Source organism: Balaenoptera borealis, assembly GCF_965194805.1.
Source record: "Balaenoptera borealis genome assembly, chromosome: 14".
Classification (NCBI taxonomy): Eukaryota; Metazoa; Chordata; class Mammalia; order Artiodactyla; family Balaenopteridae; genus Balaenoptera; species Balaenoptera borealis.
Genome location: NC_138875.1, coordinates 77240361 through 77259650, shown reverse-complemented (window position 1 = coordinate 77259650; position 19290 = coordinate 77240361). Strand labels below are relative to the sequence as shown.

The window sequence follows — 19290 nt, the reverse complement described above, 5'->3', positions numbered from 1 at the left end:
GGGTTGATGGATTCACTTGCAAAATGGCACATTCATATGGCTGTTGGCAGGAGGCCTCATTTCCTCACCACGTTGGCCTCTCCCTAGGCTTGCACAAATGTCCTTACAGCCTGGCAGCTGGTTTCCCCCAGAGTGAGTGATCCAAGAGAGAATAGGGAGGAAGCAGCAATGTCTTTTATGACCTAGACTCAGAGCAGGAGAGGAGTACACAAGGGGCATGAATACCAAGAGACAGAGACCATTGGGAACCATCTTGGAGGCTGGCTAGCCCAGCAACCGAGGAGTTGAATTTTTAATTTTGTGTCATTTTAATATCGATTTAACTGTTAGCCACGTGCAGCTGGTGGCTGCCGCGTTGGACGGCACGGCCCTAGAGGACAGACCGTAAAGAGAAACATGACTGAATATGTAATATGCTCTTGGATAGTGATGAGTGCCAGGAAAATCGAGCCAGGGGTGGGGGTGGGAGTGGGCTGCTATTTTAGTGGAGACAGTTAGGGAGGAGGTGACCTGGAGCAGACTTGAAGTGAGTCATAACCGTCCTCATAATCACAGCCGGCATCTTTCTGGGCACCTGCAAAGAAAGAGACAGAGGAGACTGGGTTTAAGGAGAAGAAAGAGACAGAGGAGACTGGGTTTAGGGAGAAGAAAGAGACAGAGGAGACTGGATTTAGGGAGAGACTGCCCCCACCCCCATCAGAGTTCTGTCCTCAAGTCCCTGCTAGCCCCTGAGTGTCTCAGATGAAGGGCAGCAGACACCCCAGGGTGGGATGTGCCGACTGGACATCCACAGCTGCTGGGGGGGAAGATAATTAGGCTGCGTGCCACCCAGGGGAGCCCGCCTCCTTCCCCTTTCCTCTCAGCCGCGTCCACGCAGAGTCCCCGAGTCCCTCACCTGAGCAGAGGACCAGAGCATCAGTGCTGGGGGGGGGGAGGGGTCCGGTGGAGTCAGCAGAGGGCAGCAGCTGCCGAGGCCCCGAATGACCTGAAGCCTCTCCCCTGACCCTCCAGGCCAGCCCTGACATCCGCTCGGAAGAAACAAGTGCCCAGAAAGCAGACAACCTCCAAGATCCTGGTGCGGAACATCCCCTTCCAGGCTGACAGCCGCGAGATCCGCGAGCTCTTCAGGTGAGAGGCGCTGGTCCGGTCCGCGGGGCCGTCGTGTCGGGGGGAGCCTGCTGGGCCTTCGTGTCCTCGATGGTCTGCCGAAGGCCAGCGCGGTGGCCTCTCAAAGGTCGTCTTCTGGCTGCCTTTGATGTGTCTCCCTTAATCTCAGACATTGCTCTCCAGACCGCTGGGCAGAAACATGTCCAAACAGGGCAGTCAGTCTTCTTCATCCCCACCAGCGACCTGCAGGAGGGGCAGGGACCCAGGCGGCTGACGCCCAGCTCTGCCCATGATCTGCCTGAAATCCTGCCGCCCAAGTCATCCTTTGGTTTAAGCCAGTGGCCCAATACCTTCTCTGCACATTTGAATCACCTGGTGACTTTTATAAATACACCTTTGCTCAGGCTCCGCCCCCAGAAAGTTGCATTCGGTTGGTCAGGGGTGGAGCCCAGATGCTGGTATTTGGATCAGAGCGCCCCAGGGGATTCTGATATCCAGCCAGGGTCGGGCAGCACTGGTCTGCACTGCTGTCTATGGAAAGCGCGCTTTGAGATGAGGGAGGATCGCCTGCCGAAATAATGCAGTCCACCAGCAGCTGCTACAGCACAGGAGTCAAAACTCAGAGGTCTCTTGGGGGCCAGGCAGCAAACAGCCTGGCAGAGCAGACTGGGTGGGAACTGGCCGACTGGAGGGCCAGCGGAGATGCTGGGCAGGGACGCAGATGTCGTAGGACCAGTCCTTCCCGCGTTTTGAAAGAGAAACTGGCAATCTGGATTCTTGAGTTGGCAACTAATGCAGTTTCTAAAAACACTCTGTGTGGGACAAAGTCTACCTGAGGGCCGGATATAACCCAGGGGCCACGAGTTTGCAACCCCTGTGCCAGTACATTACACTGTTTGGTTTTTCAGATAAGTTAGGTATCACACAGCACCAAGCCTTGGATGAAACGTCTTTAGAGAGAGGGCATAAGGGGGCAAACGTTTATAAAGCCAGGGCACTCTCCAGGCGTGTGCTGTGTGGCACAGAGAACAGACCCTTCTAGCTCTCAGAACCTAAGGCAGATGACATTGGCCCCAACCAAGCAGATCATGGAAGCTCGGCTGCAATCTAGGAGTGTTCTGGGGACCGACAGCCCTGTGGCCTGCATAGGGGTGAACATTTAGGATTCCGTGTACTAGACCTTGTTTGTTTAACCTGCATTTGTCCGGTTCTGGCGTGAAGATCAGGAGAGCTAAATCCCGATTAGGATTACCAATTAGCATCTTGCCAGGTCAGCTGTGGTTGCAAAATAGAAGTCCTAGATTTTGGAGACTGGAAAGTTAGTGTTATCTTTGTGTGAAATCTACCCTCTTTGCTCCTACTCTGTGGTGTAAAGAATGGGGAACCACTTGAAGGGTCTGCTTTAAAAATCCCTGTCGTCCTCCCCCCCATTCTAAATCATACACTACACACAATTCATTAACAGACATCAGCCCAGTGCTGATGCAAAGACGGGGACCCTGTCGATTTCTTAGTAGCAGGGTCTTAGCTATGATCCCAGGGTCCCCTGTGTGGTAGTAACAGCCTGGTAAGGTGGGGTCACCATCTGCAGGAGGCTGTTTTCCATCTCCCAGCCTCTGGGGAGACGAGTCAAGAGGAGTGGGTCGCCGTCACGAGAAGGTATGTATCCCGAGCCTCGCACGGCCGCTGGTTTCAGCCATGCTCCTGCTTTTTAAAGAGTCCAATTTAAGAACTGCCAGATCAAAACGGGATTGCTCTGAGCAGCACGTGTTGATCAGGAAACAGCATCCTGCCGAAATGACAGTTTCGCTTGGTTCCGCAGTCTGTTGAGGATGACACTTATCCAGGGAAACAAAAGACCGCAACGGGAAGGGAAAAGCGCTTTGTCTGATCTCACGTTTTATGTTTATTTTGAGAAGACAGGGAATTAGTGTCCCCCGAACATCATTACATGTGGTGTCTCGTCTTCCTGCCATTGTTCTGGTGGTAGTTTTCATCAACCCCTGGAAATCCAGAGCCTGCTTGGAGCCTGGCTTTGTTGTGCGTTCTGGCCGGGGGGTTTGAGGCCGTTCCGAGCGCGGGCAGCAGGGGTCGCTGTGAGCCTTCTCTGGGAGACAAGCTCCGCCAGGAAAGCACAGACCCAGTTTCAGACAAAGCCAGTGGCCGGCAAAGGTCAGAGCCAGGGGAAGATGTCAGGGTTTAGGGGAACCAGTCCGGTCTGTTTTGCCAGGCAGTTTTCATGGAGTTATCCCACCGGGCATAATCAAAATCACCAGCTCGCTGTGTGTTGGGCTCTGCTACACGCCTTCCTATGCTGTATCTTTTATTAAGCAGCAGAGCAGCGCTGCAGAGGAGGAATGCTGTTATCCCTTAGTGGAACCACCATCCCGCACGTGTGTCGTCTGCACCAGGCACTGTGCTAGGCGCCCGGCACGTAGCCATTTCAGGGGAGACAGGCTCCTCTCTCAAGGAATTCACTCTTTGTGAAGGACCAGGAAGGAAAGCGACAGTGACAGTCGCACAGTGACACACCCGGGGTGTGAGGGCATGAGTGCAGCGCCGTGGGAGGGCACGGTCTGGTTCTTGAGACAGCCCGCTGGGGGACAGCAGCTCGCCCGCTGCTCGCCTGCCGCTGGGGGCCCTGCCCGTGCACTGGGGGCAGCGGTTTCTCAGCCGGGACGGTGTTTGCCTGGGCCTTTCCTGGAGGCCACCAGCCTTCCATCCGGGCCTCACTGCACCACACCCCAGCCCCTTAAACCCAGCCCGTTGGGTGCCAAGAGGCCCTGCAGATCCATGCCTCTGCGGGATCGTCCTCTGGGCCAATTGGAGGCTCGCCCTTTAGGAAAGTCAGAGAGTAGACACAGCAGTGAATTAGGAGATGGCAGTTCTCTCTCTGCCGCCCCCTTTCTGGGCCTCAGTTTCCCCTGGCATAAAACAGTAGTCATAATACTGGTGATAACATGTGCTACGAATTGTGGTAATGATGCTAGCGTTTATCATTATCATGAAGTAGATTTTTCGAGCGCGACCTCTGTGCCGGGCTCCGTGGGCTGAAGCGCTTTGCCTGATTACAGCCCCGCGGAGTGCTTGTCATCGGCTCCATTTCCCAGTGAAGAAACCAGCTCCAGAGCCCAAATCCCTACCCACTGGGTTGTCGGATGGCTCGGGCTGGCACCCAGCTCCCTCACCATGTGGCTGCCTCAAGGGCTGTTAAAAGGATTAAGTGAGATTATGCATGTGGGGCACTTAATACAGCACCTGGTATGGAGTGGGTAGTTAGCTAGCATTAGCTGTGGTTATTAAACAGCACAAAGCCAGCGGCTCCAGGCTTTGAACCCAGGGCAGGTCTGACTCTAGACAGAGCCCGTGTCACAGTAGTGCTGAATCCTTGGAAGTTCTCTGCAACATATCCTTTTTTTTTTTGTTTTTTCCTCTTTTCCTTAATTATCTCCCTCCCTCCCGGCTCCCCGCGCCCTCCACTGTAGTCCTCTCCCCCTCCAGCTAGGTTCTGGGGCAGAGAGGGTCAGCAAGGAAAGTGAGACACAGGGCGAGGCCGAGCTGGTCCTCCTCATGCCCTGAAAGGAAATGTGGAGGACAGACCGGGGTTCCCCAGACCGTGCAAGGGTACACATGGATGCAGGGAGCCGACGCCTCAGCCCACAACCAGAGCAAGGATGGCAGTGGTCCTCGGCTCACCCAGCAGGTGCCCACAGTCTTAAGTCAGTATCGTTCCAGAAGAAGAAAGGTGTAACGTGGGCATCCCCCTGCTCTCCGGGTTGACTGTGGGGTAGGTGCGTGTGCGCATGTGCATGCCTGTGCTAAGTTGTTTTGCTAAGTTGTTTTTTGTTTCACATCTTTATCGGAGTACAGTTGCTTTACATCGTTGTGTTAGTTTCTGCTGTACGACAAAGTGAATCAGCTATACGTATACACATATCCCCGTATTCCCTCCCTCTTGAGCCTCCCTCCCACCCTCCCTAAGCTGAGTTGTTTTTTTATCCTTTTCCTGCCTCCATCCGAAAGCCTGGACTTGAAAGACCCCAGGGCAGAAGTGTGGTTCAGAGAACAGCCCCTCGGATACCTCCATGGAGCCAAAGTCCGTTCGCTCAGTGGAAGCCTCTGCATTCAGGGCCTCCCGTCCTGACGCACAAGCGCGTGTGTGCAGAGCCAGAGCATTTGATGGAAGGGTCTCATTCCCACCCACATTTCAAGTGATGGCCCTGAGATAGCAAAGACCCCTTGGGAACCAGGTGGCTAGTGCCCGCGAGCACCTAGGAGGCCTCGGACACTGAGCTGACCACATCCTGGGCACTCGTGGTATCAGTGTGTCTTCAGAACAGCCCGGCCTGGTGGAACTATTGTTGTGTCCATTTTCTAGATGAGGAAACTGAGGCACAGAGAGGTCAAGGGGCTGTTGCTAGAAGGACCCTCAGCTTGCGCATTTCTTTTGTACTCCAGGGGCAGCCTTGATTTGAGGCACCTGGTTTCTGGAAGGCAGTGATCTTCCAAGAAAGAGGTTCTCCAGACAGGGCCAGCCTCGTGAACATCTGACCTGTGTAGTCCCTCAAGGCCTCACACTTGGTTTCATGCTCTCCTGTCGCCATCTTGAAATTCTTAATTTTCCAACAAGGGGCCCTAAATTCTCATTTTACACTGGGCCCAGCAAGCTACGTAGCCAATCCTGCCCGCAAACCAATGGAAAGATCAGGCGATTCGGAGCCAGTGTAGTTTGGCAGTCAGCCAGCCTCAGTTTCCTCATCTGCAGGAGGGCATTGACAATCATGCCCACTTCTCCTGCCTCCCCAGGCGGTGAAAGGCTCACCTGAGAAGCAGGCGCCGCCATTGATTCAGTGCCTCTCTCCTTATAGCAAAGGTTGCAAATTAGCAGGGTAGGTGCGGCCCCGGGTGTGGCTTACTTGGGCCCACACAGTGTTGGGGTCAGGGTGGTGGGGACGAGTTGGTGTCCCGTATTTGCCGAGCATGGGGTTTCACATCCAACCCTGGTTTCTGACCTGGGAAGAAAAATCGACAGATCTGACTCCGTCAGGCCCGGGTTCCTATGTGGCCTTGGCCGTTGCTCTTCGTAGTGGCTGCTCACACCTGCTCTTGGACTTCCCACCCGGCCCGCTTCGCTCTTTCTTACCCACCAGCCTGGTAGACACAGAGTTTATGATTCCTGGCTGAGCGTCACAGCGGATATGGGGACCAGACAGCCCCTCTCTGGCCCCTCCCCCTCCTCCGACTTCACTTACAAGCGCCCCGAGTAATGTATCGCGTTCAGCGATCCTGCCCCTTAAAGGCTGGCCTCGATTTGAAAAATGTCCACAGCACAGAGGCATCCTTCTTAGGTGATGATGATGGTATAGCTGAAGTCTACGGTGCAGTCAGGTAAGGACATGCAGCTTGGGTCCAGCCCGCCTGGGTTCATGTCCCACCTCCACCACTTCCTAGCTGTGTGACCTTGGGCAAGTCACTTACCCTCTCTGTGTCTGTTTCCTCATCTGGAAAATGGGCATAGACCTCCAAATGACATATAACCTCAGCAGGCAGTTATAAGGATTGGTTTTGGGAACAGTGCCTGGCACAGAGCAAGCAGAGTTAGCTGGAATTCTTGCTGTTGAAAATGAGGCCTTCAGCTCACCCTTCCGCGGGCTCACTCCCAACCCCCCAGCCAGGGTAGCTTGGCCTGTCCTCTTCTCCCGCGGCCCCCATCCCCATTCCACCCAGCACGCCTCACAGCTCCCTTTGGAGTGCTGTCCATGTGGCTGTTTCATGTCCCTCACCCCCCACCCCCAGACACACTGTCTGGTTTGCTGCAGTGGCCACAGGCCCCTGGTACGTAGATGGTTCTCAGTAAATGTTTGCTGATCACATAGATTTAACTGTGCAAAGCCTTGCCCTATGGAATCTGATAAAGATAGGGCGTGTGAGACACAGAGAGGTTAAGGAGTTTGCCCAGGGTCACACAGCTCTGAAGCGGCACAGCCAGGTCTTTCTCACTCTGGAGCCCCCTCACCCCCACCCCTGGGGTACTGTCCCCAGAGGTCAGGGATGTCAAGTGGGAGCCGCTGGCAGAAACGCCACCATCTCTGGCAGGCTAGGCCTTTGGCTGCAAGCTACAGATGGAGAGCTTGTCATCTGAGCCTTTTTTTTCCCCCTTCCTCAGAGGTGTGAACCACCTGCCAGGGGTGTGAATGGGTGAGCTCACAACAGGTGTCTGGAGGCCTTAATTACTGGGCTTGCATCTCCTGTCCCCGGTGCACCTGTTGTGCCCACTTTGTGGGCAGCGTCCGTCCGTCCCAGGCCTCCTTTCCTCCTCATTTCCTCTCGCAGTGACCGTGACCGTGGAGGAAGGGCTGAAGACAGCTTGCCTGCCGAGTTCCTCTCACGCGCTCCCCCCTTGTCCCCTGCCCAGTGGCAGGGTCACTGCCTGTTTAACTCCTGGTGGTCAGCAGCACTTTTCCAAAAGCTGCAAGCCCTGTAACCTGCTCTCCGCAGGGGCCCGGGACTCATGGGGCCACTTCCCGTTCATTAGGGAGAAGCTCTGCAAAAAACAGGCTCGGGCAGTTCACAAGAGCCAGCCTGGACCATTCCAGAAGGGGGGTTGGGGTGGGGGGTGGCGGAGAAAACCCTCAGCCAGGTTCTGAAAGGGGGGTGGGGTAAGGAGGGCGCAGCTGTCCCCAGGTGCCTCCCCACCCCCGCTCATCTCCCACCAAGTGTACCCCCGCAGAGCGACCCTAAAAAGGCACTGCATCCACTGATCAGACCCAGCTGTGCTCATTCATTGTCTTGTTGTCTCTGGCTGCAGCAGAGTTTGGTAGTTATGACAAAGACCAGAGGATCCACAAGGTTATAAAATACTATCTGGCCCTTTATGGGGGAAAGTTTGCTGACCCCTGGACTAAACTAAACCCAGGGCCTGCAGGGAGATGGGGCATGCCCTAAGGGGTTTTGGCTCTGTCTTCTAGTTTTAATTACACACATAAGGTATTTTTTTCTTCCCCCTTTTATGAGACATACAAACGTTACAGGTAAAGCTATAGCCCCACTGACCCTGCTGAAGACAAGGTCTCAGCTCAGAGAATTGCTGTGTTCATTTCTGCAAACCACGTCCCCACTCTGACTTGTTTTTCTCATCAGCGGTATCCCTGCTTCTCTGACTTTGCTGGGGGTTTTTTTTGGTTTGTTTTGTTGTAGGACTGTTTTTTACAAGCAGTTTTAGGTTTACAGCAAAATTGAGAGGAAGATATAGAGATTTCCCACATGCCTCCTTGTCCCCGTGTGTACGTAGCCTCCGTGACTATCAATCAGCATCCCCGCCAGAGTGGGACATTTGGACTCAGTGAATGTGTAGTTTGCAGCATTTTGTCTTTTTTGAGTAACACATGCTCCTGGGAACATTCTTGTGTATGTCTGTTGGTGGCCATGTGCATGCTCTTCTATAGGTTGTACCTGTAGGAGTGGAATTGCTGGGTCATGGGGTGTGCGTATTTCAGCTTCAGTAAATATTGCCAAGCAGGTTTCCAAAGTAGTTGTATCAGTTTGCCCTTCCTCCATGAGTGTTCTGGTTGCCCCTTGTCCTCGCCAGCACTTGGTAGTGTATGTCTTTCTCTTTCTAGGCGTGTCTGGTGAGTATACAATGGCATCGTCATGTAATATTAATTTGTGCTTCCCTGATGGCTAAGGAAATCAAATGCTTTTTCATACATTTATCATGATTTGGCTATACTCTTTTGTAGAATGCCTATTCAAGTCTTTTGCCCATTTTTAAAAATTGGATTGTCTTTTTTTCTTATTAATTTTCTTAATTACTTTTTATATAATTTTATATATTCTGGGTTCAAGTCCTTTGGTGGATATATGATTGCATCCCCTCCTCTCCCATTCTGTGGGTAGCTTAGTGGTGTCCTTGGATGAACTGAGTCTCTTAATTTTAAATATTGTCAAGTTGTCATTTTTTCGCTTCCTGGTTAGAACCTTTTGTGTCCTATTTAAGAAATCTTTGCCTCCTCCAAGCTCATGAAGATAGTCTCCTATGTTTTCCTCTAAAATCTTTGACCTTTCACAGGTAGGTATGTAATCCATCTGGAATTGATTTTTGTGTATGGCGTGAGGTAGAGATCAAGGGACATTTTTTTTTCCCACATGGAGATTCAGTTGGTCCAACATCATTTATTGCAAAGACCATTCTTTCCCCTCTGCTCTGCAGTATTGATTTTGTCATAAATCAGGTGACTGTGTATGCGAGGGTCTGTTTCTGGACTCTCTAATCTGTTCCACGGGTCTGTTTGTCTACCCTTGTGCTAATACGCACTGTCTTAATTACTGTGGCTTTGTAATAGCTTGCTCTGTGGTGTCTTTGTTCTTCAAGACTGCCTCGGCTGTTCTCGGCCCTGTGCTCTTCAGGTCTTTGGGTTTTATTCCTCAGCAGCTGGAGGTTCTGAGTGGAGGGAGTGGTGGGATCTGACTTCCATCTGTGAAATATCTCGTGAGGAGACCCGAAGGGAGGTTTTCGCAGTCCCCTGGGCCAGAGGTGATCGTGGCTTGGACCAGGTGTCAGCCGTGGAAGTGGGGTGCCAGATCGGTGCCGGGGGGTGCATTTTCAGAATCCTGCTGATGGCTTTAATGAGGACCGTGATGCAAACAGGAGTCAAGAATGACCCCTATATTTAGGTCCTAAGCAACGAGCTGGACGATCTGGGGTCAGGGCAGTCCGAGGGAGGTGTCAGCTCCACTCCGCACGCCCACCCTTTCCTCACCTCGATGCATCACACATAACAGGGGCCACGGCGTGGTGCCAGAGTTGCACTTCTCAGTTGATGTGTCCACGTGTGTGCATGTGTTTGGGGGTTCGGCAACACCTCCGGCTCAGGGCCGCCTGTTAGCTGCGTGGACGTCAGCTGTAGCAGCGGCATCACTCTGTCAGTATCCCTCATGGGCGTGTTCTCTGCCGTGAGAGGGAGGACTGTTGACAGTACTCCGGATGTTTGCACAGCCCTTACCAGCGGGCCCTGCCGGGGCCTGAAGTGCCTTTGTGCTCATGATTTCATTTGTTTCTTCCCGCACAAGCCTGGGGAACAGCCGCTGATGAGGCAGATGGCCGCACAGCCATAAAACCCCGAGCAAGTGGCAGAGTCGGATCCATGCTCCCAGTCACTCCCTTTCTCTGCTCCTGTTCCCGTGGCACATTCAAGGGATAGAGACGTGCCTCTTCTCACGTATCCATGTGGCTCATATCTATTAAGTCCTTGGAATATACCTCTGATTTTCCATGTCTATGATGCTTATCAAGACCAATCTATAAATACGTAACATGTGCTCACTGTGAGCTAAGTACTGTGCCCATTTCAAAGTGCCTGCTTCTGCCTCTGGGATCACTACATTCTAAGAAAATGAGGGGCCCACCTGGGAAGATGATTATAGTTACAAGGCAGAAACAAAAAAATGCAGAGGAATCAATTCTTCCATTAAGGGACTGTCCCAAAGACAGAATGCAGGAGTCCTTGCCTAACCTCTTTTTATTTGGGAAAAAGATCTGGGGTTCTGAATGGACTCCAGGGTTCACACGAGCCAGCTGTAGAATGCAGCTCAAAGGACTTACATGGTCCAAATCCCAGAGGTCCCATCCCCACCCTGTGGTGTGACCACATCTTGGATCCAGCTTTTAATGTGGGGGTCCCTTGGTTTAGAGGGGAGAGGTGTGAACTAACCAGGCTATAGCAGATTAGAGGAGCCTGCAGGGCGGAGACGCACAGCAGATGTTACTGGGAATCAGATTTCCGCTCAGAGGAATAACAGGCAGATACACACTCCTGTCAGAATAGCTAAAAGAAAAAAAACAAGAGTAACACAAAATGCCGGCGAGGGTGCAGAGAAACTGGATCCCTCGCGCATTGCTGGTGGGAACGTAAAGTGGTGCAGCTACCCTGGAAAAGAGTGTGGGCAGTTTCGGACAGACAAGACAGGCACTTAGCACGTGACCCAGCAGTTGCCCTCTTGGGCATCTATTCCAGAGAAATGGAAATCTGTGTTCATACAGAAACCGATACACGGGAATCCCCTGGCGGTCCAGTGGTGAGGATTCCACGCTTTCACTGCCCAAGGGCCCGAGTTCAATCCCTGGTTGGGGAACTAAAATCCCAAAAGCCGTGCAGCGTGGCCAAAAAAAAACCCTATACACGTGTCCAACCACTGATGAGTGGGTAAACCAAATGTGGTCTATGCATACACTGAAATGTTATTCTGCCATAAATAGGAATGAAGTACTGATAGCTGCTACACCATGGATGAACCTCGAAAACGTTAAGTGAAAGAAGCCAGATACAAAAGACCACATATTATATGATTTTATTTATATGCAACATCCAGAATAGACAAATATAGAACGAAAGAAAGTAAATTAATGGTTGTTTAGGGATGGGGAAGGGGTTGGGGGTGATGGCTAAAGGATATGAAGGCTGATGAAATTTTCTAAAATGGCTATGGTGATGATTGTTCAATTCTGTGAATACACTGAAAGCTGTGGAATTGTACACTTTGGGCGAATTGTATGGTATATGAATTGCAGCCCAGTAAAGCTGTTGGAAGGAAGGAAGCGGCACACAAATGTTCATAGCAGCTTTATTCATAACGTCCTTCCGTGGGCATGTAGTTAAACTGTGATGCATCCAAACAATGGAATATGACTCAGCAATAAAGAGGAAGAAACCATTGATACGTGCAACAACGTGGGTAAATCTCTAGGGAATTATGCTGAGTGGACAAAGCTAATCCCCAGAGGTTACATCCTGCATGATTCCATTTATATAGCATTCTTCAAATGACAGAATCACAGAGATGGAGAGCAGATTAGTGGCTGCCTGGGATTAGGTAGGCAAGAAAGGAGGGAGGTGTGGCCATAAAAGGGTAGCCACAAGGGATCCTGTGATGAAACCATTCTGTGTCTTGACTGTCGTGGTCACACGAGTGTACATGTGATAAAATTGCATAAACTAAATATGCACACACATGAATACATGCAAAACTGGTGACATCTGAGTAAGGTCAGTGATAGTATTACTGTCAGTTTTCTGGTTGTGATCTGTACTATGGTTTTACAAGATGTTACCATTAGGGGAAACTGGGTGAAGGGTATATAGGATGTCTCTGATTATTTCTTAAAACTGCATGTGAGTCTGTAATTATCTTAAAATAAAAAGTTTTTTGAAAACGAATATCCCAATCCATAACGGATAAAAAAAGGCCACTTCTTGAATTAGCGAATTGCCCGTTACAAGGCATAAGCAAATGAAGGCTAAGGTGACTGTTTGTTAAGGATGCTATGAAAGGGATTTCTGATGGAATGGGAGGCCAGGCTCACTCCCTCTGAGACACTTCCACCCTTAAGTATGTCAGCAGTAGAGTCCGTTCTGCCAGAGAAAGGAAAATCCTCTGGGCTGTGGTGTCTGCGGAAGGTGCTCTGACTCTGTGGTCAGAAGGAAATGAACTCTCGGCAGCCTCACAGTTAATAGCCAGGGTGGAAGGGAAATGGGGCAAGAGAAATCATCCCAACTTGTATAAAGATTATATCCTCCTTACAACTTAAATCTAGGCTAATTGAACCCCAGGAAATGAAAAGACTGGTCTAGTAAGTATATTTCACCTCCTAGGATCTCTTTTCATTTCGTAGGTTTAGGCACGAACCTGGCTATAGAAAAATATTAAGCTTCAGCTGTTTGCCGTGTGAGGCTGAAGTGTTTCTGCACCCTTTTCAGAGAGCCAGGGAACCCAGGGGACCCCCCGGGCTCTTGTCCGACTGGGCGCCCCCAGGTTCTCTGTCCTGCAGGCTGGGCACAGAGCCCTGGCTCTCAGAGCAGGCCGCCCCCCATTTAAGATCCTGGGAACGCAGCCCCGAGGAATCTGGTAGAGATGTGTTCTGGGTGATATTTGCTTCATTTCGGAGGCCTGCTTTGCAGAAAACCCCACGCCAAACTCTTTGCTTCCCTCTTTGAATGATCCTGCTCCCTGCCTACCAGTATGTCCACCCAGCGCTGGCCAGAGGATGTAAAAGTGACTGCAGCACAAACCAGGACAAAGCAGCGCTTGCCCAGGTGAGGTACTCAGGTTACCTGAGTTCTCCTTTTCCATGCTGTCTTGTCCCCCGGTCATCAGAAGTCGGCTGTCAGCTTGGAAAGGAGCCAGTGTGATTTTCCAAGTGAGACCACCTGGCCAGGGAGTCAGGAGACCTGAATTCTGGCCCAGCTCTGCCTGGCACCCGCTACATAACCTTGGGCACTTGGTGACTTCTCAGAGCCTCTGTTTGTTGAGTGAATCGGTGATGGGGTTGGGCGAGGCCAGCCAGAGCTATCTGCCAGAGCAGATAGCTTCCCCCTCGCAAGGCGGCGTAAACCCATTGGTCGTGGCTGCTGGAGTTCTGTCTTGGAGGATCGTGAGGCTGCCTGGGCTCCGCAGGAAATGGCACTGTAATTGATTAGCGATGTCTGCCAGGGACACGGGCGCAGCGTCTGTGATAGGCAAGCAGCTGCAGGTATTCGCCGAAGATTCTGGTATTTATCGCATGTCGCTAGAGCTTTTACGTTTCTGTCTGCCAGACTGACTGGTAGAGCAGTCCCAAACCACAGCCCATGTGGAAGTGGACTTCGCTTTCCTCTTTAAAAAAATAAAAATAAACTGAAAGTCGAGAGGATATTTCTTTCGTTGTTTTCTTCCTTCCTTTGCAATTCCATAGATTTGGTCTTCCATCACAGCTGACATTTCCTTTCGCCCCACGCCTAGACTGATTGCAGAGTAGTTGACAAAGCCCAGACGGTGGAAAGGGGCACCCTGGGGAGAACGTGCGGTTCCCAGGGGAGGGTGGGTAGGGGAACGGGAAGGGTGCTTTGTGCCTGATTCCCACCACAGCCGCCTGCTCTCACTTCCTCTCTCTGCACTCAGTGCCTTTTCAGTTACAAGGTCTCCGCGCTTTGTCTGGGCTTGTTGGGAGGGCGGCAGTCAGCTCATTGTTGCCACCCATAATTGTGCTGTGTGTCACCAGCACCCTGGTGCTGAAAGGCGGTGGGGAGGGAGCCCCAGGAAATCTTGGGAGGCTTCTGAGTAACAACAGGTTCTGAATCCTCTCCTGTCTCAGAGCTTTCCATGGAAAAGGGGTCTTGCCACACTGCTTTTTAGTTAAGAAATAACCCGTGGGTTTAGCAAATATTTACGAAGCATCTCTAATGAGACAGGGGCTTTGCCAGGTGCTGGGTTACAGAAACAAACGTGAACTCCCAGAAGGGAAGGGACTGTCTTGGTTTAAGGAGAAGTGGATACGAGGTTCACTCCATTAAAACCCTCACAGCAGAGGCCAGGTCATACACGTCGTTGGTCTGGTGACAACTTCGCCAGGACTCAGTGTTCGTCTTTGTAGAATGGCAAGATTAACAACTGTATCCAGTTTGCCGTAAGGACAAGGTCAACGATATTGGTAAAGTGCTTGGCCCTTCTGCAGTCCAGAGGATGTTGTGTCTGGTACCCAGAACTCCTAGAATACACTAGGAGGGCACCGCTTACTCCCAGCCCTGCTACTAACTAGCCGAATGCTCTTAGGAAGCTTACCTTATCTTTCTGGTCCTCCCCAAGGACACTCTGAAGTGATGGAGCTTAACGACAGGAACGTCTCTGGAAGGGTTTTATTTTCAAGGAGCATTTCATAAAATCATGGGCCATGACCGTATTTCTCAAACTTGAGAAATGTATAAAGAGGCCTCCATTTAAAGAAAAAGAAAAATCTCATGGTCCTTCCCCACACAGCGATGATGTAAATATTTTTATTACTATGTTACTTAACTATGTACAAATGTAAAACCCAGAATAAACAGACAACTTATGCTCATGGTTCTCTTAGGACCATAAAACCAAAACACATTTTCAAATTAAATACAAACAAAATTTAAAATCAATAAAATTCAAATTAACAACATTATTTTAGTGTGATGGCTGATGTTGTTTTGCGGAAACCAAATTCAGAATGTGGGTTTTAATATTAGAAAGTTGTAGCCTCAGGTCCAGATCTATAATCGGTTTCGCTACTTTTACGTCAGTCATACTAATGCAGAGGATGCTTATTTGCATAAGTCAGTAAGTGCAGGACGGGAACACCGGTTTGAAGGCTTTATTTGCCAGTTCAGCATAATCAGACCTCTCACTTGTCTAAATCTCAGCCAGTCATCAGACACCCCTTTTCGGGCAGTGTCGCTGAGTGGTTCTGTAAAGTCATCTTGATCACTTAAAAATAAAAGTTAGCATTATAGTGTCATTGAAAATATCAATGAATGGATAACCAATTTCTTATAGACTTGAGGACAGAAAAGTGTTTCATTGTTCATGCTGGCTAATCGATCTCTTGTTGCAGGTCGGTACGTGTAAACATCAGTTCTGCACGATACAGCATCTGCTCTTACCCTGAGTGCTATCTACTCCAGTTACAGGTCTTTTGAGGTCAGCGTACTTATACCAAGACTCTTAACAGCCCTGTTACAATACACACATATATGCACATATATTAAAAATTACATTATCTAAATGCTAACAGAAAATTTTAAGATTATCCTACAAAAGTAGCTAATCCTCTCCACATCCCTGCCCCTACCCTCATACACATACCCAAATCGATCTGAGAGGCAGTAGACCTCACGATGAGAAACTCTGTTCTATTAAGGAGGCTCTTACCATAGTACAAGTTTTGAGTCCGAGGTACTTGTGGGGTCCACTTAGACCTGTAGATCTTTTTCCCTGCCAAGCCTACTTATGGTTGAAATGCCACTGGTTTTTATGCAGTTCATGCTTGTAGGAGTCACTCATTTGGCTTTGGTCACCCAAAGTTAAATGAAGCTTTTGGAACTCTTTAGCTTGCCCTCCCCATCTGAATTTGCTGGGGAAAGGATGGGGGCCGAGGTGATCATAGAAGGCAAAACAGAAGGCTGCTCAGTGCGGGGGCTTTGTGCTAAATCCAGCACCACCCGTTAGCTTCATGATTCAGAGCACCAGCACTGTAGTCTGTGACCCCCTCCAGAATTGTTCAGTATTCAACCTGTACAGCTGAATGTGGTGCCCCTGGGAGTCCATCAGATCGGTGTTTCAATGTTGGCTCCTCCATCACCCGCTATCAGAGTTGGACAAGTCATTTAAATACCCCGCATCTCAGTATCTGCATCTGTAAAATGGGGACCATAGTACATACCTGTCAGGGTTATTGGGAGAATTCAATGAGGGGATGAAAGTAAAGCCGTTAGCCCAGTGAAGTGGTTCCCAAACTGTGCACCGAGGCACCTTGGGGTGCCTCAGTGAACACACAGGTGCACTGAGGGCTATTTTAGATTTTCAAGAAAAACACAGCAGCAGCAGCAGCCGTGGTGCCAACCACTACTAATTAGTTATTTAGACCTATTAATGGTTTAGACTATCAAGCTGTTATAACCAAACTGTTAGGTGTTTCTTTTGGCCTAGGAATGCCGTGAGAAAATTACTGAGGCATCAGGGCACCGTGCATGAACCAAGAAAGTTTGGGAACCTGTGGCCTAGTGTTTGGTACAAATCACAGCTCGATAAAGAGTAGAGATTGTTTTATAATAATATAACCAGAAAGGCTGTGCTGGCCGCAGGATTCCGTTTCAGCTCTGCAGACGTCGCACTTGCGGGATTGGTACCCAAGATGACTAGCCTGCGCCTCCTGCCTCCCCTCGTTTCACTTCTGTTCGCTGGTAAAACGCATTTCACAACATTGATTTCCCAGCTCAGATTTTGGAACAACCCCAGGCTGCCCGCAGTCATCTCAAAGGGGTGTCGTGAAGCATCCAAAACATAAAAGTCTTAGAAGGAAATTAATTCACTTGAGTATCCATGCCTCACAGAGTTCCTGGCAAGGGCCAGCACCCGCAGTCTGGACCCCGGCATGGGGAAGGGGGACGGCCTTGACCGCCTGATTTCTGCAGAGGACAGCCTTGACCGCCCTAAGCCTTTGAAGTGTACACGGCCCCCAGCTGAGAAATCCCTCTGAGCTCTCACAACAGCATATGTGACGGGCTGCGGCCCGGGAGGATTTCCCCCGGCTTTCCCTGCACTGGCGAACAAAGCACATTGCAGGGAAGATTTGTGAGCCCAGGGCCCAGGGTTTTATGTGTGTGGTTTGGTGTGGTTTGTTTTAATTCCCTTCCTCCTTCTAGCGGCCTCTGGCCGTCTGGCGGGATTGGGGGGTACACCTTAGCCTGCAGATATTAGGTTAAACTGTATGAGCATGCCAGTATGTGGTCAACTTTGACCTGCAAAACAACACTTCTCCTTAGTTCAACCTAATGGTAATTGTTCACCCTTAATTGAATCCCTTCCACGCAACCGTCAGTTCCTCGTGTGTGCGCTCTCTTTTTATTAATCTTTTTCTTTTAAAAAAATAAAACTTAGTTGCATAACTAAAACAGGAATATGTTTTTCTTGTTGAAGGAAAGAATGAAGGCCAAAACCCTCGTTCATCAACTGCCACGCCTGGTCGGTGCCACCCTCCTCCCCAGAGAAACTTACATTATCAGTTTGGCAACCCTCCTTCTAGATCCTTCCTTGTGCATTCCATATATATGTGAACCTGAAGACAACATACGCAATTGCGTTGGGTCCATTTAGACCAAAATGGTGCCCTGTTTCATGCATCGTCAAGCGTTTTTCCCTCCTCTGAAACGTATCTTGGCGATCTTTCCGATTTAGTCCCTGTAGCTCTACCTGGTTCTTAATGTCCTACGTTATCTCTTTGCTCCGAGGGAATCATGCACCCCATTTTACAGATGAGGGAAGTGGAGTTCAGAGTGGGGAAAGTCACAGGGCTGGGAGGTGGCAAAGCCACTTCTGAGTCCCAGCCCAGGCTGAATTTTCTCCCGCCAGCAGCCTTCCCCTGTTCCCGAGTCTCCAGCAGCCTGCTCCGTCATCCTTTACAGACTGACGTATTATAACTCCCGCCAACCCAAACCAAGTTGAGAGATGGGGCTTCCTGACAGACCCACCATTCAGGTTAATGGAGAGTTACCATCGATACCATGGATGGCCAATCCAATTTCCAAGGAATTAGAATAGAGTAGAATCTACGTAACGTTGGAACTCGGTGGAGTGTGATTGAATGTTTGACGATCAGGGCCTGCAGGGCCCCGGGTCATCATTACGAATATCAGTTACCACTGCGCAAGCCGGGCAGAAGCCTTGGTTAATGGGGCGTCCTGGCTGCTGGCCTGAGCGACTCTCATTGCGTATGGCGTCCCCTGCGACAGGCCTTGTCCTCTGGCCGGAAAAGCAGGCTTAGAGAAAGGGGCAGCCCTTATCCAGTATCGGAAAGCTCAGGGACATCTGGGGGTGCATCACGTGACTTTAACATCGTCCCACTAGGTGCATCCCACCTGAGCTTCTGCAAAACACTTTTGGCCAGAGTTTGGACTCTGCAGTCAGGCAGCACTGGCCTGAGTCATAGCCCAGACCTTCCCTTGTTTGAAGAAATAGATGTACAGTTTCTTCCCTTTTCAGGAAAAGGAACCTCTGGGAGCTGAAGGAACTTCAAGGTGCCAGCAACTTGCCTAGGAATCTGTATAGGAACCTTGTCTTTTTACCTCTACTTGCAAGTAGATTCTTCACCTACTTTCAGAAGGAACAAGACCTCAGTTCAGTCAGTATAGAAGTTTAAGAAAAATGTCAGTTGGAAGAAAATTATATTACAACTCCCAGGCTGAGGAGTCCTTCAGTAAAGCGGTACTTAAGTCTGAGCTCCCTAGCAACCAAAGCAAGAAGGGGAAAAAAGCACCAGCGCCTGCTAATTCTTAAGCTACCACCCAGCCCTCTAAAGAGATTCTGCTCCCGTGGAGGGCTCCCAGGGGACTAACGGGATGATTTTTTTTTTTTTTTTTTTTATGTTTTTGCACAAATTTACAGCCCTGTTGTGGAACAGAATGCAAAGTTTACACGAAACGTTAAAATGAGTATGAGATAAGTTTGCCTTATACTCACTGAGTCTTTAGAAGTGGGCATTTATTCTCATCTGCCCTTTGGGATAAGGTGCATCTCTGAGAAGTTTTGAGAAGTCTTAAGTCATACGTGGAAAGAAGGGAAAAAAAAGGGGGGGGGAGGTGAAAGAAAGAAGATGGTGCCAGGTCAGGAAAAGGTGGAAGACCCGGTGCC

General features: G+C 50.2%; 1 protein-coding gene across 2 annotated transcripts in view; it reads left to right on the top strand.

The window, feature by feature from the left end:
• Nucleotides 1-19290, top strand: part of RBM19 (RNA binding motif protein 19) — a 124755-nt gene that overhangs the window by 41668 nt on the left and 63797 nt on the right. For both annotated transcript variants that reach the window (XM_082355713.1, XM_082355714.1), the window contains exon 21: nucleotides 1012-1128. In XM_082355713.1, the coding sequence (XP_082211839.1) occupies nucleotides 1012-1128 (117 nt within the window). The remainder of the gene's footprint in view (nucleotides 1-1011; nucleotides 1129-19290) is intronic.